General features: G+C 38.8%; 2 protein-coding genes across 9 annotated transcripts in view; one reads left to right on the forward strand and one right to left on the reverse strand.

Annotated features, from left to right (window-relative positions):
• Positions 1-1,915: 1,915 nt before the first annotated feature.
• SNRPD1 (small nuclear ribonucleoprotein D1 polypeptide) lies at positions 1,916-17,730 on the reverse strand. 2 transcript variants are annotated; one of them, XM_028524068.2, is made up of 4 exons: positions 17,572-17,730; positions 9,388-9,464; positions 4,864-5,055; positions 1,916-2,532 (listed from the first exon to the last, which is right to left on the reverse strand). In XM_028524068.2, exons 1-4 carry the CDS (start codon positions 17,583-17,585, stop codon positions 2,456-2,458), a joined length of 360 nt encoding a protein of 119 aa, XP_028379869.1. In that variant the 5' UTR covers positions 17,586-17,730; the 3' UTR covers positions 1,916-2,455. The 2 variants fall into 2 exon arrangements, with proteins under 2 accessions (XP_028379869.1, XP_035865121.1); XM_036009228.1 differs by lacking the exon at positions 17,572-17,730 and adding an exon at positions 17,296-17,373.
• A 6,428-nt stretch (positions 17,731-24,158) lies between these two features.
• Positions 24,159-25,720, forward strand: part of ESCO1 (establishment of sister chromatid cohesion N-acetyltransferase 1) — a 68,341-nt gene continuing 66,779 nt past the window's right edge. For 2 of the 7 annotated variants that reach the window (XR_004899259.1, XM_036009227.1), the window contains exon 1: positions 24,473-24,597. The gene's annotated coding sequence lies outside the window, so the exon portion shown is untranslated. Of the gene's footprint in view, positions 24,598-25,720 lie in introns of all 7 variants that reach the window. The other 5 variants (XM_028523738.2, XM_036009225.1, XM_036009226.1 and 2 more) reach the window with 5 other exon arrangements.

A 25,720-nucleotide genomic window follows, 5' to 3' on the forward strand; every position in this document is an offset into this window, starting at 1 on the left:
AGCATGCACAAGACTATCGTGTGCCTTTTGAAGAAATGTATGTTAGAAAAGCTTCATTCATGCATGAGTTATAATGCTGTTGGTTGTGAATTCTCTGTAAGTGAAAACTATACATTAAATAGCGTGTCTTTAACAGAAACGCATAAAACACAGTACAGATGATATGTACTGATCAGTTGATGAAAATGTGACCACAGACTCATAGGTATCTAAACCTGTATTTTCCCTAGGAACACTGGTTCAGTATTCACTAACTCAGGGTTTGTAGCAACTTTACAGAACATAACTACAACGAATAACAAGAATCTACTGCATTTGACATCTAGAGACTTTGCTATTTTTCTTTTCTAAATTGAATCTCATCTATATAGAACCTTACCCAAAATATAAAACATACTCTTTAATGTTTTATTGAGAGAAAATGTTGTTCAGACAAATGTAACACTACAACATTCCTACACAATAATAGTTGATATTGCAAATTTCATTTCCTTTTCGAAAGTATGCCCCCTTAATTTTTTGGAACAAGAATTTTCACATTAAATAATGAAGACCAGTATCAGACATACTTTTTTGTTGTTTTAATTGTATGTCTCTAGAAAATATCTGCTATTAAGATGGTTTATGTTAAGGACGTATCTTCCAGTTTAGGTTTTTTTTAGAAATAAGTGTTGTATCTTACTAAATGTCATTCCAACAGTATAACTATAAATTTTGTTTGACTGCTGACTATATTAATACATTTCAAAATACTAAGCCATCTTTGTACAACAAACATAATTATAATAGAAATCTGATTTTCTATTATTTCACTTATGGTTTTCTTCCCAAATACATAATAAATTTCTTTATAAAAACGAAATTTCACAAAATCTTAAGCTTTAGAAGATATCACATGTGTACAAAATGGAGCAGGACTAAGATCCTTACATACTTTTTGTGTGTGTGTGGGGGGGGTATTGAGGTAAGCAAAGCATATTAAAGCCTGCTATGTTTTCTATGCAGTGCTTCCTTTATAGCTAATAATAGCAATCAATTCAAACAACTTGTTCTTCATATAATTTCTTTTCAAATAAAAATAAAGTAACACTAGTGGAATAAACTCAATCTAGTAACCAGTATGGTTTAATCTTACATTTAAACTATGTTACTAGATGTTTCACGCTGTAAACATCTAGACATTAAAACTCACAAAATAAATCAGTTAAATACCTTTGACATTATGTTGGTGTATGACTTAAAAATCAAAATGAGAAGCCAATACACACCGCTTTTTAAAACAGACAATATTAAGTACTCTTCACCAGAGTTCCTCCAATTTGCAGTATGTATCAATGTTTATTTAATTTTGCTTCCCTTTTAGCCTATAAGGTCCATGAGGGCAGGAATCAACTTATGTTTGTTCACCTGTGCCAGGTCTTTTCTGTTTGTTCCCTTTAATCCCCTCTCAATCTTGCTGATTCATTGGGCTCCCTTGCCCTCTGCTTAAAGTAATAAGAACACCAACAGATCAGTGGGTGGGGAAGACTGAAACACACACACACACACACACACACACACACACGCATGCACGCACACACCCCGCCCCCCCACAAATGCTCTTGCTATCTTTCAATTTACAGGGCCTAAAATTGTTTTAGTCTTTGCAGGAAATTCTTCATTTAAAACACAAAACTCTACAAGCATCATTTAAGTGAAAATACAGACTTAATTCCTCCCAAACCTCAAAGTTAGGTTTTTTCCCTTAGCATGTAAACAAGTGGTAGTAAGCTTTACAATGAACTGTATAAATTGAAAAGTACTGTTCTCTAATCTTAACTAATTAAAACAACTTTTAAAAAGTCCTTATTAACTACTAGAAAGAAACCAGTTTTGCCATCACAAAAAATAGGTCTCTTTCTTTTTGTTCTTAAACAACTTCTTCTAAAAGTACTCAATAAAGGAGCCACTGACAGGTCCATGCCACATTGACACATTTCAACTTAGTGACTGTTACCTGAAGTTTCAACTCAAGAGAATGTCAAAGTATATTTTATTGAGAAACTACTGAAAAAAATAAAAACAAAAAAAATTCATCACAATAAAACCAATGAAAATGACCATCACCTTTTACTAAGTACCCAAGTTTCTATAGGGTAAAACTCAGGAAAGGAGAATCAAGTTTAGACCCCATTCCACAGGACTTCAGCTTCTGAATTAACAAACAAACAAAACTCATTTTACCTGTTAGGTTTAATAGAGCGAAGTCAAAGTAAAGCAAACAAAATACTCTGGGACTGCCATGTAATAATATCCATCTATTACTGTGTTAATGTCATGAATATATATGAACTATTAAAACTACACTAGACAGCTGGCCTACATTTATGTTTATTAAAAACTGACGTAAACAAACAAAACCTTTACAAATAATATCTCACTGCACATATCACTTTGAAACAGTAATCTTGAGACATTATCGCCTAGGACCCCCTCTTCCTCTGCCCCGGCCACGTCCTCTTCCTCTTCCTCGGCCTCGACCTCTTCCTGCAACTGAGGAAAGAAAAATAAGGTAAGGTAAATTCTCTTGTGTGCTGATGTTACCTGGCCACCTCAAACAGTATCTGCAATTAAGAAAACTAACCTGGCTTCTCACAAATGTAACCTCACAGTCACCCTTTCCAACATATTATCATTCAGAACCAAGAACTGCTGGCCTACAAAGACACTTTATTTGTCTGAATATATTTAATAAGAAATTCATCCAGTTTCAAAATATTTTTGTGTCATGTCTCAAATTCACAACAAAATGAAATGCAAATTACCTCAATCTCATAAAGATGGAAGAGATATCGTATCAGTGGAACAGAACATGAATACCATGTACCAGATGTTCTGTTACTGATTAGAATCCAAGCAAGTTAGTTCAAGGTCAAGAAATTTAAAAACATATTATATCAAGTAACAACCTCATGACTCTTCAAAATGTTAAGTTATCTGATCCAATCATAACCTAGTACTTTAATTCATATAGCATTACACCTGTCACACCTGGTCATCCTAACTCTACTTGAATATCAGTGACAGAAAATTCATGCCCAAATAAACTTAATTTCATCTTGGACAGCATTAAATGTTTGAAAAACTGTGACATGGAGTTGAGTCAGTCACATTCTACATTTCTAGCCATTACTTTTAGTTTTACTATTCAAAGATATACAAAGAAGTCAAGGGCTCTTGTTAAAACAGGGAAGATTAGCCACACATCTTTAATTCCTTCTGAAACACTACCCATGATAGAAATGGAGTAAAAATGGTAGATACCTATAAAGACAAAAAAAAGAAAGAAAGAAAGAAAGAAAGGAAGAAAGAAAGAAAGAGACAATAAATAAATAAATAAATAAAGCCAAGCAAATACAGTGGTTGAAAGAGTTCAACAAATTTTTAACTTAGAAAGTAGTCTAAGAATAGTATATATTCAGTAAAGGAAGAATAACTTTCAAGAGACATTGGGGCATTGAGAACCAAGGGTAAGATAAGGACATTGGGCTGAAAACAGGAGAAAAATGGTTGACAATTCTTATGTGGAACCACAGACTGTCCAGTCCTCTTCCCCAATTGCAAAACTAATGATTATTCCCCTAACAAGCAGGTAGGGAAAAAAAGGTGAAATGAACCTAAAGACACCAAAACAAAAAGGCTTCATGTTTGAAAATGCTTGCAAGGTGGATAGCAGCAAGAGGCACAGAGCTGATGGGAAGGGTGAGGGCTATTGAGTTAGTGTTTTTTAGTTATAGGTTGTAACCTGAAAATTTTCTTAACCTAAAGAGAATAGGTTAGGAACCTTAAGGGAATTTGCATGTATTAAAGCTAATCATTGTTCCCCAAACTTTTGTTTTAGTAATTTGTATAAGTGGGTTATGACACAAGGTATTGTTTAGTGTGAGTAGAAGGAAAAAAAGTCTCAAAATCATTACATTAAGTGACTGTCTACAAAATACCCAGTCCCTTTCTCCTTCCTCTTCTTATAATGCTGGTTGTCAGTTATGTGTCTCCCATGGTAAGTGACTTGAATCTTTTTGTGAGAAAACCAGCTCCAAAAAAGACTTTCATAACTGAAATTTGGGTGTCTTCAGTGAAGAGGCCAACCCACTTCTGAACTACCCTAAACAATATCCACCAGCTGAGGAGTCCAGCCTCCCTTCCTTCCCAGAACTTCTCTTTTTGGTTCCTTGCCAAATAATAGATGGCCAAAGAGCAAGTAAGGCCTTTATTGTAAAGACCAAAAACAAAGAGACCAAATAAAAAGAGAAAATCCAAATTTTCCAAAACCCAAAAAGAGAAATGCCAAATACAAAATTAAATGTAAAAACATATCCCTAAAACAACAGAATTCTATGAAAAGTTATGAGAGAACAAGAAGGCTTAAAAATTAAGTATATTGGAAAATGAGGTCAAGGAAATTTCTCAGGAAACAGAACAAAGAGAAAAATAAGAAAATATATCCATACCGAAATGGCCCACCAAGTACCCAGAACAACAAAATGAAGGGGTGGGGGGGAGGAGGACAAGCAAAGATCCTATACCAAGTCATTAAGAAATTTCAGAATACTAGGAATAAAGAGCCAACCTCCAAATCTTCCAAAGTATGTATGAGGTGGGCAACAAGGCCACTGACAAATGTACCAGAAGAATGGCATCCATATTTTTAATAACACCAGCAACAATAATAAATACTATATGCATTCATGGCAAGAACAGACAAAGACAAAACCCCCCCCCCCCCCCAAAAAAAACTTGAGTTGTTTGCAGATGTTTACAGTTTGAATAGTGGACCAGAGCATAAATAAATTCACAAAAACGTTTATAATCCTTCAAACTTACCAGCTTCTCTTTTCTTAGATTTCACCTTTGGTTCAACATCCACAAGTAGTGTATCCAGAGGTAAGCTGTCTGGCAGAATAAAATATCGAATGTTATTTCCTCGAATACTCAGTGTTTCCAGCTGTACAGGTTCTCGGTTCTTCAGGGTCATTTTCACAGCTTTAAGATGAGTATTCATGCTGACATCTACACCTAGAGGGAAAAAAAGAGAGCAATTATTAACACCATGACAAAGACAACCAATCAATATATCAAGTCATAGTGTACACCATATTACAAAAGCACTTTTCTGCTATAGTGCCAAGTATATACAATATAATTATTTCAACTGGTAAACAGGGGATACTGTTAGGACAAATCAGAAGTGTTTCCTCTACACAGATGTTCACTACCACGTTAGAATTGCCTACAGAAGTGAATGCAGTAAGCAATGGAGAAACCCTGGTATTTGTCTATTCCCATCGTCCCCACATATCCTCAGACCCTCAGGAAATGCTTATTGCATACTTCTCCCATTGTCTCCATAACTTCCTTACATCTTGTTCTACCGAGGTACCTTCATTTTTGCTTTAATAAAGTCCTATATGCAGAGCACTATTCTTTCTTATTACAAGAAATTTAACATGTCTTTTAAAGTGTTTTTTAAAATGAGCATTACTGTTTTTTGTTAACACTTTGATTACCAAAGTTGCACAGGTTTTGAATGACATGCTTCAACTATTTTTCCATTAGCCATTTCTAGTATGAGATTTTACAAAATAAAAAGCAAGGTTTTCTGGGACGGCTATATAGCAGGACAACAGGAATACTCAATTATTGGAGCCCTTACCAGTACATCTGAACAAATACAATAACTAAAGGTCTAGTAAACGTCTGTCCCTAGAAAATTAAGGTAAAAACCATAAATTTTCTCAACTTTCCCAATATCCATCTCAAATTTACTAATTATTACTAATATTTCCTCCCTCATTCCAGTCATAGAAGAGGTCCTCTTTTCCCAAATTAACAGTTTTGATACATTCCATCTCTTTGGGGACTCTGGTCCATCAACAGAAAGGGGAAAAAAAATAAGACTTAAAAGCTCTGTGTTCCAGGAACTGCATGCTAAAACATTTTAATGTAACCCTCAAAATCCCTATGGGTACACAGTCTGATTATCCCTCCTATGAAAACTAAAATATATATTTGTAAAGGATACATGAAGATTGTAATGGTGGTTGTCAGTGGACGTGGGAATTAGATCTTTGACTAGATTTTGCTCCAAATCACTTTACCCCCTCCTGACATCACTTAAGTGCCTACTATGTGAACCAAACCTTGCATCACATTACGTTTTTTATATGTATGCTATCACTAGATTTTGAGTCCCTAAAAAAACTAGACCACAGGAAAAAACAGACAAAACCTTACACTGTACTGATTTCCTTTCACAGCAAGTGGTGTTAGAAAGTTCCAGTATACTCACAAATGTTACCAGTTTAAATCAATATATTTTCTTGGTTTACTCAGATGCTTGGTCTACGCTCTGAAATTATTTTTATTAATTATATTACAGTTGCCCAGAATTTTGCCCCTTTGCCCCACTCTACACAGCACCCCCTACTCCCTCAGGCCAATCCCCCGCACCACTGTTCTTGCCCATGGGTCATGTGTGTAAGTTCTTTGTCTACTCCATTTCCTATATTGTACTTTATATCCCCATGGCTATTCTGTAACTACCTATTTGTACTTCTTTTTTTTAAAGATTTTATTTATTTTTTTTTTAGAAAGGGAAGGGAGAGAGATAGAGAGAGAAACATCAATGTGTGGTTGCTGGGGGTTATAGCCTGCAACCCAGGCATGTACCCTGGCTGGGAATCGAACCTGTGACACTTTGGTTCGCACCCCGCGCTCAATCCACTGAGCTACACCAGCCAGGGCTCTATTTGTACTTCTTAATCCCCTCACCTCTTCACCCATTCCCAATTGACAACCATCAAAATTCTTTTCGCTTCCATGACCTGTCTCTGTTCTTGTTTGCTTAGTTTTTTAGATTCAATTGTTGACTGATATGTATTTATTGCCATTTTAATGTTCATAGTTTTGATCTTCCTTTTCTTAAATAAGTCCCTTTAACGTTTCATATAATGGTTTGATGATGATGAACTCGTTTAGTTTTTTCTTGTCTGGGAAGTTCTTTGCCTGCTCTCCAATTTTAAATGATATCTTTGTTGGGTAAAGCTATCTTGGATATAGGCCCGTTTTTCATGACTTTGAATATTTCTTACCAGTCCCTTCAAGCCTGAAAAGTTTCTTTTGAGGTGAAATCAGCTGACATTCTTATGGGAACACCTCTGTAGGACACTAACTGCTTTTCTCTGGCTGCTTTGGAGATTCTCTTTACCTTTAACTTCTGGTATTTTAATTATAATGTGTCTTGGAGCAGGCCTCTCTGCATCCATCAAAATTGGGACCCTCTGTGCTTTCTGGACTTCCAGGTCTATTTCCTTCACCAAACTAGGGAAGTTATCTTTATCCTTTCAGATAGTTCCAATTTCTTGCTTTCTCTTCTCCTTTTGGTACCTCTATGATGCAAATGTTGGAATGCTTGAGGTTATCCCAGAAGCTACTTATTCTATCCTCATTTTTTTGGATTATTTTTCCTTCTTGTTCTGACTGGTTGTTTTCTAATTCCTTATGTTCCAAATCATTGATTTGATTCTTGCCTTTACTAACTGTAGTTTCCCTGTAAATTGTTCTTTATTTCGTTAGTGTATCCTTCATTTTGACTAGATCTTTTTTATGCTGTTGAGGTCCTCATTAAGTTCCTTGAGCATCCTTATAACCAGTGTTTTGAATCTGCATCTCATAGATTGCTTATCTCCATTTCATTTAGCTCTTTTTCTGGAGTTTTCATGTTTTTTCATTTGAGCCATGTTTCTCTGTCTCCTCATTTTGGCAGCCTTCCTGTGTTTGTTTCTATGTATTAGGTAGGACTGTTTTGACTTCGTGTCTTGGTAGTATTGCCAATTGTAGTAGGTGTCCTATAGGGTCCAGTGGGACAGCCTCCCCTACCACCCAAGCTGAGTACTCAAGGTACGTCCTTCATGTGGGCCTAGTATACCCTTCTCTAGTAGTTGAGCCTTGGTTGCTGTTGGCAGACCAATGGGGGGGATTTACCCAGGCTACTTAGCTGCAATGACTGGCTGTGACCACTGACCACCAACCTCCACGGTCACAATCAGCTGTGTAGGGGCAGGGTGGTGGTGCTCAGACATGGTCTGTAGATGTACACTGGCCCTGTGGTTTCCCCAGTAGTGCAGGCCAAGGTCAGCCCCCACCTGTGTTTTGCCCCAGGCACCCTGCCTGAGCTATAAAGCAATCTCAGATGGGCTTGGAGATTCCCAGGTGAAGCCAAGCTGGGAAACTAGGCTGGCTGCTGCTTGTTTGATAAAATTTAGGAGCCAAGACCAGCCACTCTCATGGAAAAGTGGTGTGGGTGGTACAGAGCCTCTGGGAATCTCCAGGGCAGGTCAAAGAGTTAGCCAGGTTGATGGAGTCTTAGATATGGCAATAGCTTACAAGCTCTCTGTGGGGAGGGTTTAGAAAAGAGACAATGGCCTCTGCTAGCCATTTCGGTTTCTCCCTACATATTACTGGTGCCTTTCAAGCTGCTACCCTAGTGCTAGAGATCAGAGGGAGTGAGTTTTAGTAGTTGAGTCTCTGTGTGGGTTAAGACAAACTGCTTGGGACTCCAAAACTTTCTCCCCTCAACTCAATTCCCTCTGGTTTTTGCAATCAGAAGTTGTGGGGACTTATCTTCCTGACACTGGAACCCTGGGCTGGGGGACATGTGTGTGTTTGAGACTCCTTGCTCCTGAGATATCCCTCCCGAATTTTTATCAACCACACTTGTGTGTGGGACCAGCCCATTCCGCATCTGGGCCCCTCCTACCAGTCTGGATGGATGTGGTTTCTTTAATTCCATAGTTGTCAGGCTTCCATTTAGCATGATTTCTGATGTTCCTGAATGATGGTTGTTTTATGTTTCAGTTGTAATTTTGATATGGTTGTGCCAAGTGGCCAGCCATATCTGCCTGTGCCGCCATCTTGACCAGAAGTGATCTATGTGTTTATAGTTCCTTACCGCCCTCTCTCCATCTCCCAGGTATATTCTTACCCAAGATAATCAGACATGGAAGTCCACCCTCTATCTTCAAAGGCTTTATAATCTAACAAGGGACACAAAATCCTAATAAAAGTAATAAAATATATTTTGGGAGTTGCAACATTCCAGGCACACACAGCATGAAAGACAGAAAGATAGGAAACAAGTCACATATAGGGCAATCTGGGGAACCCAGTTTGGTCTTAGCACAATTACTTAAAGTGAGACTGAAGTAAGAAAGTCAATGAAATAATCCAGACAAAAAGAATGAGATTCCTACTACAAGAATGTTCATTAAGCAATCACATCAGAATTCTGGCCTGTAGGTAGAAGAGACAGGGGGTAAAAAGTGTTATAAAGTAGCCCAACCTCCATACCTGTGATTGTTCCATGGACCTGTGTTCCATTCTTTAATTCAATGGTTACAGTTTCGTGACTCAATTTCATCAAAAATCTATAAAGACAGCAGGAATGATAATTTTTTACCTTTAAAACTTTAAAGTCATGTTTATTAAGTCAAAGAGTAAAATTTCTAATTGTTGAAGATCTGCTTAGATATTTGTATCAATTCCTGCTAACAATTTCAGGTTTCCCTAAATTAAACCCTTCACATTTGTGAAGGGGCATTATAATAACAGTCACTGGACATTTCTGATTCTCAAAACTATTGTACAGCATCCATGCATACAAACCATAAAGTCATTATAAGCCACAAAATTGAAATCAAGAAATTACATGAAGGTGGTCAAAAGGTATGAACTCCCTATTATATGCTGAGTATAATTAACGCTGCTGTGTGATATATTTGAAACGGTTCTAAGAGAGTAGATCTTAAAAGTTCTCATCACAAGGAAGAAGCCTTTTTTTTTTGGTATCTATAAAGATGATGGATATTAACTAAACTTACTGTGGCAATTATTCTGAAACAGATGTCAAGTCACTATGCCATACACCTTAAACTTACACCGCTGTATGTCAATTTTATCTCAAGCCCTGGCTGTTGTGGCTCAGTGGATTGAGTGCTGGCCTGCAAACCAAAGGGTCACCAGTTCCATTCCCAGTCCAGGCACATGCCCGGGTTGCAGGCCAGGTGCCCAGTAGGGGGTGCATGAGAGGCAACCGCACATTGCTGTTTCTCTCCCTTTCTCCCTCCCTTTACCCTCTTTCTAAAAATAAATAAAATCTTTAAAAAATTATATCTCAATAGTGAATGAAAAATAATTAAATTGTAATTGGTAATAAAAGATTATAGTTACTGTATATATGTAATAACAAAGTAAAAAAAGTCTCCCTTTATAACTTTCTCTCTGTAAGAATATTCTAGACCATTTTATATGCATTCATAAACATGTACATAAAATTTTCTAACATAATTGGCCATACTTTAATGACTTCTCTAACTTGTAGTTCTCATTTAGCAGTTTATATTAGACATTTCCACTTCTATTATATATTGCCATCACAAATCCATTTATGCAAATCCTTACCAACACTGTTACCAATCTTCTGAATTTTGTCCATTTAATAGAAAAAAAGGCAATCTGCCTTTTTTTAAAGAATTGTTCAATTACAGTTGTCCCCATTTCCCCCATTACTCTTCCATGCCCTACCCGCTGATTTTCTTTTATTAGATGTGAGGTTGAGTATCTTTTCATAAATATTGTAAATCTGTATTTCTTCTGTGAACCACCTATTCATATTATTCACACTTTCAATTAAATTTTTATTTTGTTTTCTACCAGTTTGCTACAGCCATTCAAGTTTGTTTGTGGCTTTCTTTTGTTGTACAATCCCCCCCCCCCCACTTTATACTGTCAATTTTGTGAATCCTTTTTAGGTATGTAATTTGTTTACAAAGATGTTTCCCATCCCTAGATCTCTTTTCATCTGGTTTTATATTTAGTACATGTCATCTAATCTTGTTTGTCCCCAACTTTTATTATGAAATATTGCAGAGGAAAAAAAGTTGAAGGGTTGATAAATTATTGAAATGTTGCCATTTGTGTGTGTCCTTCTTATACTCAAAACTTATACTTTTCACCAAATCATGTAAAAATAAATTGCAGACACTTCAGTATGCATTTTCTAATAAGGACATTCTCCTACATAACCATAATACCACAATCACCATCTAGAAAAATGGACAATAATCACACAATGTGATCTAATACATATTTCATATTCATAATGTCTTGTACATGAAGGATTACCTCTTTTTGTCCTCAACTAGACTGCTGCTGAGGATAAGGTTTATGACCTTTAATCTAATCCTGGATTGTGAAAGGCACTGAATAACAGCTGAATTTTTCAATTAAAAGGAAGGAATCTTTAAAATGCCACTTTTTTACTGGTATGGTATGGTCAGCCATAAAAAAAAGGGAAATAACTGGCCTGGGATATATGAAGCCCTAAACTTTTAATCCTTTTAAGTTGATTTTAGGAGAGAAGAAACGAGAGAGAAAAAACATTGATTTGTTGTTCCACTTATTTATGTATTCACTAGGTTGATTATTTTATGTGCCCTAACAGGGGATCGAACACACAACCTTGGCATATTGGGATGATACTCTAAGAAACTGACCTAACCCTGCCAGGGCCCAAACTTTAAGCAATTCATATGTCCTCATATAAAGACTGATGTGTTGAGTCCCTCACACCTTTTTTTGTTTCCTGTCAAGAAAAGTCTCTCACTGAATTGATAGTCACCAGGCAAGGATTCTTAAACTGAGTTCTAAATTTAATAATCATTTATAACTATATTAGCCTAGATTTTCATCTACTAGTTTACTTCCATTATCAGGTTTTGGGGTTTTAAAAAACCCTTATTTTAACTGACCCACTCAATAATTACTTTTATAAAAATTCTTTCAAATCATTTTTGGAAGTAAAACTAGGCCCCCTACAAGTTCAAATTCTAGTAGAAAGGACACAGAAGATTTTTAAAAGAAACTAAATTAGAAAACCAGTGGAGATATGCAGATTTTTACCAGACAAATAATGTAGCAAGAATAGGAGGGAATCAAATCTTAGTGGATTTATCCAGAATAAGGTGTCTGATAAGTTGAAAATATGCAGCAAAAAGAGCAAAGATATGGTATTAAGAAATAGCGCAACACTGAGAAATTTCTGGTATTACTGATGGAAAACTAAGTCCCAGAAAATGAATAGGGAAGTTAGGTAGGTTCCTATCATGGAGAGCCCAAGCTCCATTATATTCTCACTGAAAGACAAATTAGGTGGCTAGAGCCGTATACAGGTTAAAGTTATAGTAATCAAGACACATGAACAACAAACTGATCAATGAAATAGAATAGAGCCCAGAAACAGACCCACATTTATATAGTCTACTTTCAATAAAAGTGCTTATGGGACTGCTAAAACAATCTGATGGGCAAAGAAAAACCTTTTCAACAAATGATGAAATTGATCATAATAGGGATTTATATTCAGTAATATGGAGTAACTGGAAATCCATATAGAAAAAAAAAATGAACCTGGATCACTTAGACCACTTACCAAAATTAACTGAAGGCAGACCACAAACCTAAACCTAAGAGTTAAAACTATAAAGCTTTTAGAGCGAAACAGAATAACTTCATGGTTTGAGGGCAAAATTTTGACAGTGTAGAGAGAACAATAACCATGAAAAAAAAAACTAGTAAGTGAAGACATCCTCAAAATAAACTTCTGGTCACAGACTTCCCGCCAAGATGGAGGCATAGGTAAACACACTGTGCCTCCTTGTACACCCAAAATAAGGACAACAAAAATTTAGAAACAAAACAAAAAAACCACTACTGATAGAAAATTGAACTATATGGAAGTCCAACAACCAAGGAGTTAAAGAAGGAACATTCATCCAGACCAGGAGGAGGGGCGGAGTCAGGCAGCCAGGTGGAGAGAACTCACAGCAAAGCATAGGCTGATGGACCCAGGCGTGCAAGGTGACAGTGGGCAGAACCAGCGAGGCAGAGGATTGTGGAGGGCCTTGGCATACAAGGCAAGCTGGTGGACTGGACAGTCCCACATTTGCACACAGATAAACCAGGCGAAAACGGGGAGCAAGACAGACCACACAAACCAGGGTCCCAGCACAGGGAAACAAAGCCTCAAAACACCCATTGAAAATACCTGTGGGGGTTGAGGTTCAGATAGAGATTCCCAGCCTCATAGGAGAGCTCGTTGGAGAGACCCACAGGGGCCTAGAATATACACAAACCCACCCACAGGGAATCAGCACCAGAAGGGCCAAGTTTGCTTGGGGGAAGCAGTGGAAGGGACTGAAATCCAGCAGAGAGCAGAGTTAGCGCCATTGTTCCCTCTCAGACCCCTCCCCCACATACAGTGTCACAATCCAGCAAGTGGGTTGCCCTACCCAGGTGAACACCTAAGGCTCCACCACTCACTACTTAACAGGTGTGCCAAGACCCCCCCCCCCCAAAAAAGGGTCCAAACAAAAGAACTGATCAAAGCTCCAGAAATAACACAACTAAGCAATGAAGAGATAGCCAACCTATCAGATGCATAGTTCAAAACACTGGTAATCAGGATGCTCACAGAATTGACTGACTTTGGTCGCAAATTAGGGGAAAAATTGAAGGCTATGCTAAGTGAAATAAAGGAAAAGGTACAGGGAACCAATAGTGATGGGAAGGAAAATGGGACTTAAATCAATGGAGAGGACCAGAAAGAACAACAAACAAATGGAAAAGAATGAAGAAACTAGGATTAAAACAAACAAACAAACAAACGAAAAACACACAAAAAAACAAAAAAACCCGAGGAGAGGCTTAGGAACCTCCAGGACATCAGGACATCTGTAAACGTTCCAACATCCGAATTATAGGGGTACCAGAAGGAGAAAAGGAAGAACAACAAGTGGAAAACTTATTTGAACAAATAATAAAGGAGAACTTCCCCAATCTGGCAAAGGAAATAGACTTCCAGGAAGCTCAGAGAGTCCCAAAGAAGTTGGACCCAAGGAGGAACATACCAAGGCACATCATAATTACATTAGCCAAGATTAAAATGAAGGAGAGAACCCTAGAAGCAGCAAGAGATAAGAAGACAGTTACCCACAAAGGAGTTCCCATCAGACTGTCAGCTGATTTCTCAAAAGAGACCTTACAGGCAAGAAGGGGCTAGAAAGAAGTATTCCAAGTCATGAAAGGCAAGGACCTATTCCAAGATTGCTCTATCCAGCAAAGCTTTCATTTAGAATGGAAGGGCAGATGAAGCACTTCTCAGATAAGGTCAAGTTAAAGGAGTTCATCATCTCCAAGCCCTTATTATATGAAATGTTAAAGGGACTTATCTAAGAAAAATAAGATAAAAAATGTGTACAGTAAAATGACAGCAAACCCACAATTATTAACAACCACACCTAAAAGAAAAACAAACTAAGCAAACTAGAACAGGAACAGAACCACAGAAATGGAGATTACATGGAGGAATAGCAACAGGGGAGTGGGAGGAGAAAGGGGGAAAAGGTACAGAGAATAAGTAGCATAGATGGTATACAGAAACTAGACAGCAGGAGGGTAAGACTAGTATGGAAAATGTAGAAGCTACAGAACTTATAAGTATGACATATGGACATGAACTAAAAGGAGGGGAATATGGATGGGAGAGGGTGTGGAGGGGAGTGAAGGGGGGGAATGGGACAACTGTAATAGCATAATCAATACACTATATTGAAAAAAAAAAAACATTTCTGGTCACCAAAGAGATTAGGAAATGAACAAGCAAGCCACAAGAGAGAAATTGTATCTGACAAAGGACTAGTATGCATAATATAGAAAGAATTCTTATTATTCAATAATTAAAAGAACACACAAAAATTAAACTCTTCACACATATAAATGAATAGCCGATAAACAGATGAAAAAGTGTTCAACATCATTAGCCATTAGCATGAAAACTGAAGCCATAATGGGACACTACTACACAATCACTAAAATGGCTAAAAAACTGACAACAACAAATGCTGATGAGGGAGGGCATGAAGCAACTAGAATTCTAATCTACTGTTGGTGGGAATGTAAAATGGTACAACCACTATACTATGGAAAGTGGTCTGACAGCTTCTTATAAAACTAAATGTATATCAATGCCATGATCCAGCAACTCCACTCCTAATTACCCAAAAGGGGGGAGGGGACCTTGCACAATAAAGTTCAAAGCAGTTTTAAATACATTACTTTTAAACACACAATGGACTACTATTCACTAATAAGAAAGTACTGATACAAACCATAATGTAGATGAATCTGAAAAATATGCAAAGTAGCCCTGGCTGGTATAGCTCAGTGAATTGAGCATGGACCTGCAAGCCAAAGGGTCAATGGTTTGATTCCCAGTCAGGGCACATGCCTGGGTTGCAGGCCAGGTCCCCAGTAGTAGGGCGTGAGAGGCAACCACACATTGATGTTTCATTCCCTCTTTCTTCTTCCTTTCCCCTCTCTCCAAAAATAATAAAATCTTCATAAAAAGATTCCCTCTTTATCTTTACAAAAATATGCGGAGTAAAATAAATTTTACACAAAAAGAATGCATACTCCATGACTCCAAATATAGGAAGTTCTAGTATAAGCAAAACCAAGTTATGGTGGAAGAAACTGGTTGCCTCTGTAGGTACAGGGCCAAAGATCGACAGGGAAGGGCTTGAGGAAACTAAGGCTTTGGTAATGTTCCATATCTTAACAGTGGTTTGGGTTACACAGGTGTATACATTTTTGAAAATCAGGAAATGCACACTAAATTTCATTGTATGAAATATTTACCTCAAGAGGTTATTGTGTCTCGAAAACAAACAAACAAACAAACAAAAAACCCAGGGGTGAAAAATGGAGCCTGACCAGTTCATGGTGACTATTGGAATGGTAGGGGGCAGGAGAAATAGACATACTAATACAAGCCTGGAAACCAAATAGATTGGAATTATTTTCTGATGAATCCTTTACTATCTTAATTCTTTCTACCTACTGAAACTCTGATATTCAAATAACATGGTATCTATCCTTCAGTATACAAACCCACACTAAGTTCAAAAAGCAAAGAGAATTCAACAGTGAGAGATACTTCCATAACGTAGATAAAAATGCCAATTTTTTCTGGCATTAGGATTATCAAGAGAGAAAGCAGTCAAGACTCTCAGGGTTTTGTTTAGAGTGATAGTAAGATAAGAAAGGTTGTGCCACCAACTAAGATATAGAAATAAATCTACTGAAATGTAAATCAGTTAGACAAATACCTGCTCTCTAGGTACAAAATACATTCTCCAGTTAGAAGAAATTTTGTTTCTATATTCTAAAATACAGAATAGGATTCAAGAGTCATTAAAAGTTTTACAGGAAAATCATCACAACATGGAAATCTTTAAATGAGACAAACTGATTTCAAACAGTATCACATAAAATTTAACTAAAAAGACTCAGACTGCTAGCTATTGAGAAAATACAATATACTTTAAATTCTGAGACGGTTTTATCCAGTTATAGTTCAAATAAAAAGGAACTAAAAGTTAACCTTAAATGCCTTCTCTACAAACTCCAACCTGAAGGGTTTTACGTTATTTCAAACACACCAAAAATTATCTATTTCTCTGTCTTCCCCACAAAAATAGAAACCTCCAACAAGGCATGACTCTACTTTAAAAAAAAGAAAGAAAAAAAGTCCATTATCAGCACACAGAGTTAGCAAGTGCCCAATTACTGTTTGGTCGACATTGACAATCCTTGACTCAACAGGCAATAAACTAGCTAAATATGTATAACTGCTGGCTTATTTATTAGAAACCTTTAGATTACTTAAACAAGTCTTCAGTAGGTTTAATCAACCTACTGAAGGTTTAAGAAATAAAAGTAAATACCGACTATCCGTGTAGTCAGTCACAAATACGAAAAATGATTCTGTCCCAAGTTGGGCTATTATTTCCTAAATGAAAGGTCTACTTTAAAGGGGAATGTAGGCTGAATAATCTTAAATCTAGAAAGTATAAAGAATGAACTAAAAAAGAGAAAAAATTTAAGTCAGATTAAAACATTTCGGAAGTTGTCTTCATTACTTCCCAGATAAACCCCTGCACTTCTAAGTACTCTTTTAAAGGCGCGTTTATTTAAACTACTTTCGCAGGGCTGCAATTTTTACCTCTCCCACATCCTCAGGGAGCGTGCGGATTCCTGATGGCTGAGGTAAGTCCGAGAAGTAGAAACTAGAAACTAGAAAAACTAAACTAGGAGATCCTAAGTAACCGAAAACACGACTTTGTAAGCTTGAAGCTATACCTTTAAGGCCTAGGACAGTGGGTGGGAAGAAAGGGCTCGGCCTTTACGTCCACCTCCGGAAGACACGAGTTTATACCCTCGCGACTCAGCCTGAACGCCAGGCCCGAAGGCCCGCGGCGGCGAGGCCCGGACGTAGCTGGAGTGGCGGGCGCCGCAGGCAGTTAGCAGCCCGCGCACGCGGCTTTCGCGCCTCCTGCAAGAGTGGTAGCCCAGCCTCCCGCTACCGGCACCAACTGTCCCTTCATGGCTCCCGACCCGTTTTGGTCACCTCCTCACCTCACGAGCTTCATCCTAACGGAGCCGTAACGTTTTCAATCCCAGAGGGCACAAAAAAGAACCGAGGGCCCAACCACTGGAATACGAACGGTCGGAAACACCTACTCCTAGGCCACAGACGTAAAGTACGCGCGCGGTGCTAGAGCCGCTCAGCGGAAACGAAGGGGCCGCGCCGGGTCGCATTCCCTTCCGGCCGCGAGGAGCGCCACTGCGGCCCCTGGCGGCTGGAGGTGTGCCTTGCGACTGCTGAGATCGTTTAGTGGTAGTCTAAGAGGAAATTACCTGTTCAAGGGAGATTTTGAGATTAAATTCAATTAGTAAGCACTTCGGCGTGACAGTCCACCTCGTGTCATGACAGTCCACCTCGTAGCATGCAGCACCAAAATATACCAGTGAGCGAACGGAAGTACTGAGAGAAGCTCAAAGGATTACATAAATTCTGCTACAAAGCCCGTAATTTCAACAGTATGTAATGTGACTAAAGAAAACCACACAATTCAGCTAATTCTTTTTCACTTTAAATTCTGGTCACGAACTTTTAAAGAGCCCCTACACTGCCCAGAGATCGTGTTATATTTCTCTAACAAGCTCAAAAACGATTTCATACCTTCTTTCTTCTGTCCCTCTTCAACCTTTTACAATCCAAGTCCTTTTCCAAATCACCCTCTGCTAATGTTCCGGAAGCCATCCTGCTTTCCTTGCTGTTATAAGAGCAGAAGTATTATTGCTCCCTTCCAAGACAAACTCCTCTCTGTTGTTGTATGGACCTTATCTCCCATTTTCTCAAAAATTCCACTCCACGTATCCCCACCCAACCTGAATCATTACTTTCTTCCTCTTTACTGGATTTTTTCCATCAGCATACAAATCTGTATAACAAAACAAAGTTCTTTTCTGATGCAGCTCCAGCTACTGCCAGAATTCTTTCACAGAAAAATTTCCTGAATGAGCTGTCTATACTTGTTTTTATCACCCCCAATTCACTCTTCAAACTACACTGAAATTTCTTTTCTAAAGGTTATCAAAACCTCCATGACAAACTTCTGTCCTCATCTTACTCAACATTTCAGCAGCATTCAACACAGATACTCTCTTTTAGTAACACCCTCCTTTGCTTGGCTTCCAGAATACTAAGCTTAGCTGGTTTTATTCTTATCCCACTAGTGACTCTGTTTAGGTCTCAGCTGCCTCATTCTCTACTGAGCCATTACATGTTTGGGTGCTTCAGGGCTTACACTAAGTGTAGTCTCCTTATGGGTACTTTCTCCTTTAGCCTACGTGATCTCCAAAGCCTTGGCTTTAATTTGGATCTTCAGCCTAGATTTTATCATTTACCACTGAAACTCTTGGATTTTGTAAAGCAGTGCTCATCAAATTTCAATGTGCATAGGACTCATTTGGACAAAACTTTAGAATGAAAATTCTGATTCAGTTGGTGTGGGTCTGAAATTCTGCATTTCTAATGTTCAAGAAAAAAAAAAACACAGGCCCAAAATGGAGTCACTTGTGTTAACAGCCTATAATACCAAACCTAGATTTAAGACCTGATTTAACTGCAGTTTCAATCTCTCCCAGAAACATAATCTTAATTAACCAGTCTGAAATTTTCTGGTCAAGGACCAGCAGTCTGTCCTGTCACCTAGACTATCTCTGTTCTCCCTGGAAAGAAGAGACAATCTACATGTTAACAACCCTCCCACTTCTCTTCCCTTAAAGATGTCCTGGCTTCTTTTCTTTCACTAATAGCTTCCTTGCCCCACCCTGCTTCCATTTTGTAGTGTCCTAGTTGCTAAAAGGGATGCTGCCCAATTCATGAATCACTTAACCCTGTGGAGGTTGCAGTAAAAAAAATTACAGCACAAGTTGCATGTACCTGAGAGATACATTCATTACCACTAAGTGCTAAAATGAGAAAAAAAAATTAAACACTGCAAATTGGCATTTACTATATTAATATAATAAAATACATGATTTTTTATTTTTTCAGTTACAACCTAGAAATTATTAAAAAATAAAAACATAAATAAAAAATTTTCTTTTCAAATAACAGAAATATGGGTATTGCTGAAGAATACAACCAAAAAAAGTCTTTAGCATTAGCGATCCGAATCATCAATAGTTGGTTTTGTAAACCGTTTGTCATAGTCATCGCAAGAAGTATTGAGTATGCTCAAGGCATAAATACTTTTTACAACAATGGCAAAAATATTTTGATAAATGACTCGAGTAGCATTCACTAAAGTTCCTCAACATGTCTTGGATTATTGAATCAAAGTATCTTTCCAGCCATTTGCAACACTAAATGAAAAATAAAATCCCTACAACACTGACTTTGAAGTTCAAAAAAAACAAACAAACAGGTACACCAACATTGACCTCGGACTTTGTGGTTTCTCTCAGATACAATTTACTATAGAATATCACACACCCTTATGAAACTTTGTTATAATGAAACTGACCACCAACATTAGTCACATACAAGTACGCAGCTAGTCATAACCTTGAACCTATGCACCTAATATATGTCATAATATTTAAGAAAAGAGCTTGTTTCTATCTCTCAGATCAGTTGTAACCTCTGCATGGTTAATAAAGCCAATTCAATCATTAAATTTACTTGAAGTTTTTAAAACACTAACAAGCCTTCAGTTGATAAAGATGCCCCTAGTCCATGGACGATAATTGATTAGCAAGACTGTAATGCACGTTTGTGTGCTGCCTCCTCAACACCTATCCCCTTTTCTTTCCAACAGTTTCCAATAACCTTCTGGTGATTCATGAGGTCCTAAGGATGCTGACTCTACCCTTATGTTAATAATCACATTCCATTATTGTCCACAGTGGGCTTAGGGTATAAGCTAATCAACCAGATCTTTGCAGAGAATACTCTTTCCTTTTGGATGTGAGTGGAGCGGTAGTTTTTGGAAACTCTAAGAGAAGAACAGGTCCTAAGAGTTGCAAAAAAACAAAACCCATGATGAGTCCCTTGATTAAAAATAGTGCCTCAATGTGGTTATTTAAACGAAAATTAAGTAAAATTAAAAATTCAGTTTCTCAGTTACAATAATCACACTTCATTCGCTCAATAGGCATATGGGGATATGGTTACCCTTTTGGACAGTGCAGCTACAGGTCATTTCCATCGTCAAAGAAAGTTTGATTAGACAGTCTTGCTCTGTTAATCACCATATTTATTTCCTTCTTCGTATTTAACTATTTGTTTAATTATTTGTTGTCTGACACAAGAATGTAAACTACATGAAGGCAGGGAATTGTATCTGTTCTGTTCACTTCTACATTCCCATTATTTAGAATAGTGCCTGGCACAGAGTGGGACCTCAAATATTTGTGAAATAACTAAATGTTTCCCTCATTAGAGTGCATGCTGCAAGTGTGTATTGTTCATTGCAGTATTCCTAGTATTGAGCACAGGGTACTCCTATTATCCTTAAGGCTCTTCCTACTTTGAGCTCTGCCTACCTCTTAATCCCTTTTCCCCTCAATAGAATTGGAATATTTGAGTTCCAGCAGCTCACTAAGCTTACTGTCCTCTCTAGACTTTTGTACATTCAGTCCTTTAACCTGGCTAACACCTACTTATCCCCTCTCAAGTATGTGAGGCCAGCATTATTACTTGTATGTGTTAGTGGTGAGTCTCTTAGAAGACGGCAAAATGAAATGTCATTATCAGGTGATTTATACCAAATTGGTATAGTTTTTCTGTTTTTATTTTCTACCTTGAATTTTCTTTAGAATCTCTACTCTCATTTTATAAAACTGTCAAGAGTCCCGAAATAAAGTCAACAAGAGTGGAGCAACAAAGAAAAAGCCTTTTTTTTTTGCTGCTTAGCAGGAGTGTCAGTCTGAAAATAAGACTATCCTGTCTTTTGGGAGTTAGCAGAGGTTTTATATATTATAGACATTATAGATTTTTCACAAGAAAGAAAAGGAAAAAGAGAATGTTATGTGTGGGAGAATGCAACTAATCCATTATTAGATTTTATAAGTAGATATTCTAATGATAAGCAAGTGTAGAAAAGTACATTATGCAGTTTGAAGTCAGGGAGGAAAACAAACATCTTAAATCCAGGATATGACATTTTCAATCTTGAGTTTAGCAAGAGAAACTTCAAGTGAGGACTTTCAGTTCTTTGTGTAGAGATTGTGAAAAAGGGATTGTTGCAGTTCAAATACTACAATTTACAGAACCATATGTTAAGCACCAAGGTACATCATCTGGCCATAGCATTTGTTTTTATCATGAGCACATGGCAAATAGTGAACCCCAGAGTTCTCCCCAAGGACTTTCTCAGGAGCTCTGAGGAAGGGAGGCCTCTCTTTTTATTGGAATCAGTTCACTGTGAGCTTATATAATTTTTGAAAGTTCAATCAAGCAAAATAATTTATTCAGTTGATAATGATTATCTTTTAGTAAACAACCAAATCAAATGAACCAAATTCTAAAGTTCATAGAAACTCTAAAAGAAAACGATTGGTGGAAGGCAAAACAAATTTTGTCAATCATATTACAGAATTAAGATTTAATCAAACTATAAATTGAGACCTTTGGTGTTAATGAATCGGAAGTGAAAAATATCTTTTAAAATGATAAAGAATAATACTTGAGAAAGTTACTTTTTTCCATAAAAGCAAAATGTTTTTAAAATGTATTTTTATTGAGATACAACTGACATTTAAAATATACAGTTTTAAGGTATACAACATGTTGATTTGATACAATTATATATTGCAATATGATTAACACAGTAACCAACACATCCATCATGCCACACAATTATTTCTTTTTTGTGGTAGGAACAATTAAGATCTAATATCTTAGCAACTTCAAAATTTATAACATGGTATTGTAAAATCAAACTATTTTATACTTTCACAGCATGTTTAAGAAACTGATTGTATTTAGTTTTAGAAAAGCCAAGAATTGCAGACATGAATTATATATCAAATATGATGTGTCAAAAATAAGTACAGCTCAGTGGATTTAGCACTGGCCTGCAAACCAAAAGGCTGCTGGTTCGATTCCTAGTCAGGGCACATGTTTGGGTTGAGGGTCAGGTCCCCAGTTGGGGGCATGTGAGAGGCAACCTGTATATGTTTCTCTCACACATCAATGTTTCTTTCCCTCTCTCTTTCTCTCCCTTCTCCTCTCTCTAAAAGTAAATAAATAAAATCTTAAAAAATATTAAAAACACAAAAAAAGTACATATGATTTCCTATGGTCTGATGTTTGTATCCTATGCTCCTTATTATGGCCAATACAACAAATAATGTGGAGTAGATCACTCAGAAACAGACGCCTATTTTGTGGGAAGGTAAATGTGTAAATATGGTTTGTGTATCTGTATGGCAGAATTTGAGCCAGTAAAGATAAATTGGTTTAGAGGAAAGAAACCCCATCAGTTGTCTGACAGTCTAAAGGTAAAGCCAAATGTAGGCTAGATACTCTGATAGATAACCAGCTTTAGTCAGGTCGGCAGTCTATTACTGCGCTTTATCTTCCATTTTAAGCCATTTGGCATATGCCATCAAAGTATATGTATCAGGGACTGGGGGATGGGAGTGGGGAGAGTAGGCAGGTTTTTGACAAGTAACAATGTATGGTGATGAGGGTAATGGCCTCACACATCAAAGCCAATTTTTTAAAATTTTTATTTAATTATTTATTTAGAGGGGAAGGGAAGGAGAAAAGGAGAGAAGGCATGTGCCCTGGCTGGGGAATCCAATCGGCAACCCTTCGGTTCGCAGGCCCACGCTCAATCCACTGAGCTACACCAGCCGGGGCCCAACTTTTGTTTTTTATTTTTAAACCATAGACTCTCGCCAGACTAAATTTAAAGTACATTTTGGTTTTACTGGGTTTCAAAATAGGTCAGGAAGGGAGGAACTCACCTACGACCCTCTTCAGATTCTTAAAGGCAAGAGTACGATTTATCCATCTTACAGTTCAGCAAATAGAGAGGAGTATAGAAAACAATGTTTAAAGGCAGTGTGGGGGCCACGAATCCTAGTGGTAGAACCCTAGATTCTATCTTTGAGACTTCGAAGAACCAAAGCTTTCTTTGAACACCCACCATGACTACACCTAGAGGAATATTCTACAATTTCTTATGGACTCTTGTGCTCTCGTTCACAGGGAGGACAGTGTAAATTTGGAGTCGATGGAGTGCAATGCAGGAGGAGAGAGAAGGGTCAATTATCTCCCCTTTTCTTTACATCGGCCCATTTAGAATATTAAGGGTATTTGAATTAGAGGTGGCAGGGAACAGTACCTGCACCCGGCAGAGGAACCTGCCGCAACGTATTTCCAAAACAAACCACCACCGCTGGGGGCGCGGATGGCTTTATTCCAAGAAAGGACCCCAGGAAGGGTAAGCGATCACCGCCAGGGGGCGTAGCCGTCTCCCCGCAAGGTGCCCACCCGCGGTGCGCGCACGCGAGGCCTCCCACCGCGCCTGCGCCTAGGATAGACGCTGGCTCGCCTTTCCCCGACGCCCCGCCGTCCCGGCCGGGGTGAAAAACTGCGTGACACGCAGCGAGCGTGGCGGCCATCTTCTTCAGGATACGTCAGTCGAACCCTTTAGGGTTGAAGTTGAGCGTTGCGCAAGCGCGCCCAAGTCTGTCGCAGGTAACTCCCATCTGACGGGCGAGGCGTCGCCGTCGCCGCCGGAAGTTTGGCGTTTCTGCGCCGAGGGGGTGGTGGCTGTCGCGGCAGAAGCAGCTGAGTGTCTTCTGATACCCGGATGTGAGGCGGACTGTCGGCTCCCGTAGTCCCTCGGCCAGGCGTGAGGAAGGTACGCGAGCGTCCCGACAGTCTCCGCCGCCAGCTGTCGGACCGCCTGCATCTTCATTTCCCTTTTGCCAGCTCCTCTGAAGAGCCGGACGGCTCTCCCCTTTCCTTTCTCACCCTCGTGTCCTGTTGCCCCGCACGCCCCTTCCTATTTCTCTTGTCCCAGTTCCTCGCGCCTTTGGGAGGCAGCGGGCGGCTCCCACACGCCGTTGCTTGAGGTAAGCAAACAACCTGACCGTCTTCGCTGCCCAGTCCGCGCATTACCTGCTGCTGCTTGCTTGGCGGGTCAGCAGTAAAAGGGGCCATGACCGAGACCGCGTCAGGCTGGGGCTCCCTCGGCGGCCGCTAGGGCGCCGGAACCCCGAGGTGGCGTGCATCTATTGAGCGAAACTGCGGGTGGCGTCGGCGGTGGCCCTCAGGTAGCCTCGGGCCTTGTTCCCACCCCCGGCGGCTTGACTTCTTGGTGTTTTCCCTGAGCCCTCGCGGAGCTGCGGTACCAGCGGCTGGCTGCCCTACCCGCGTCGCCACCCGTTGACCTGGCCTGAACCCGGAGGCCTCTGCAGTCTGCGGGGTCGGGGACTTAGGAATCATGGTTTCACAGTCTTGAGCCTGAGACCGGACCAGGGGCTCGAGTCCAAGGTCATAGAATAATTCGGGTTGGATGTGAGAGTCTGGGCACAGGTAAAGTCCCCCTAAAGTAGATATAGATGCAATGAAGGCCATAATAAGGTCTCTGGGAGCAGAAGGAAGTTGGATTCTCGATTTTTAGCATTATTCATAAGATGATTTGACAACGGGGGTTTGTTTTACTCGGGCAGAATGGGATACCAAGTCCAATCTCCTTGTCCCGTGTCTCACCTCCCGTATTACTACCTCTAATGTGGAGTTCCGAAAACCCAGCACCTGCAGTATTTTTCTGGGCGTGAGGCTGGGGAGGACCGGTGGGTAATGCAGCGGGGAAGGAGGAAGGAGTTAAATCATTGCGATTTGAGAAGTACTTGTTTTTTGTAGCTCTTAAATCACTGAAATGGGAAACTTTCAGCAGGAAGTAGTTGCAGCACACAATATTTAAATACTGTTGTCAAATGATATTTTAGTAAATAATTGGGTTTTGCAGAAACCAGTAAAATGCTACTTAGTGGAATACTAGAATGTGAGTTTTGTTTTCCCCACTTAACATTACTTTTTAAAAAACTGGGTAGAACACTGGTTTTAGTTTAAAACATTCTGGATGCAGTGAACTTGGCTGTATTAATCCTTTTTTCTGATTTGGTACTTAGATTCTGCTTTACACATTGCCCTAACACCAGTGGAACTTTTTTTAATTTGAAAAACTTGAAA

Source organism: Phyllostomus discolor, chromosome 9 (assembly GCF_004126475.2).
Source record: "Phyllostomus discolor isolate MPI-MPIP mPhyDis1 chromosome 9, mPhyDis1.pri.v3, whole genome shotgun sequence".
NCBI classification, from domain to species: domain Eukaryota; kingdom Metazoa; phylum Chordata; class Mammalia; order Chiroptera; family Phyllostomidae; genus Phyllostomus; species Phyllostomus discolor.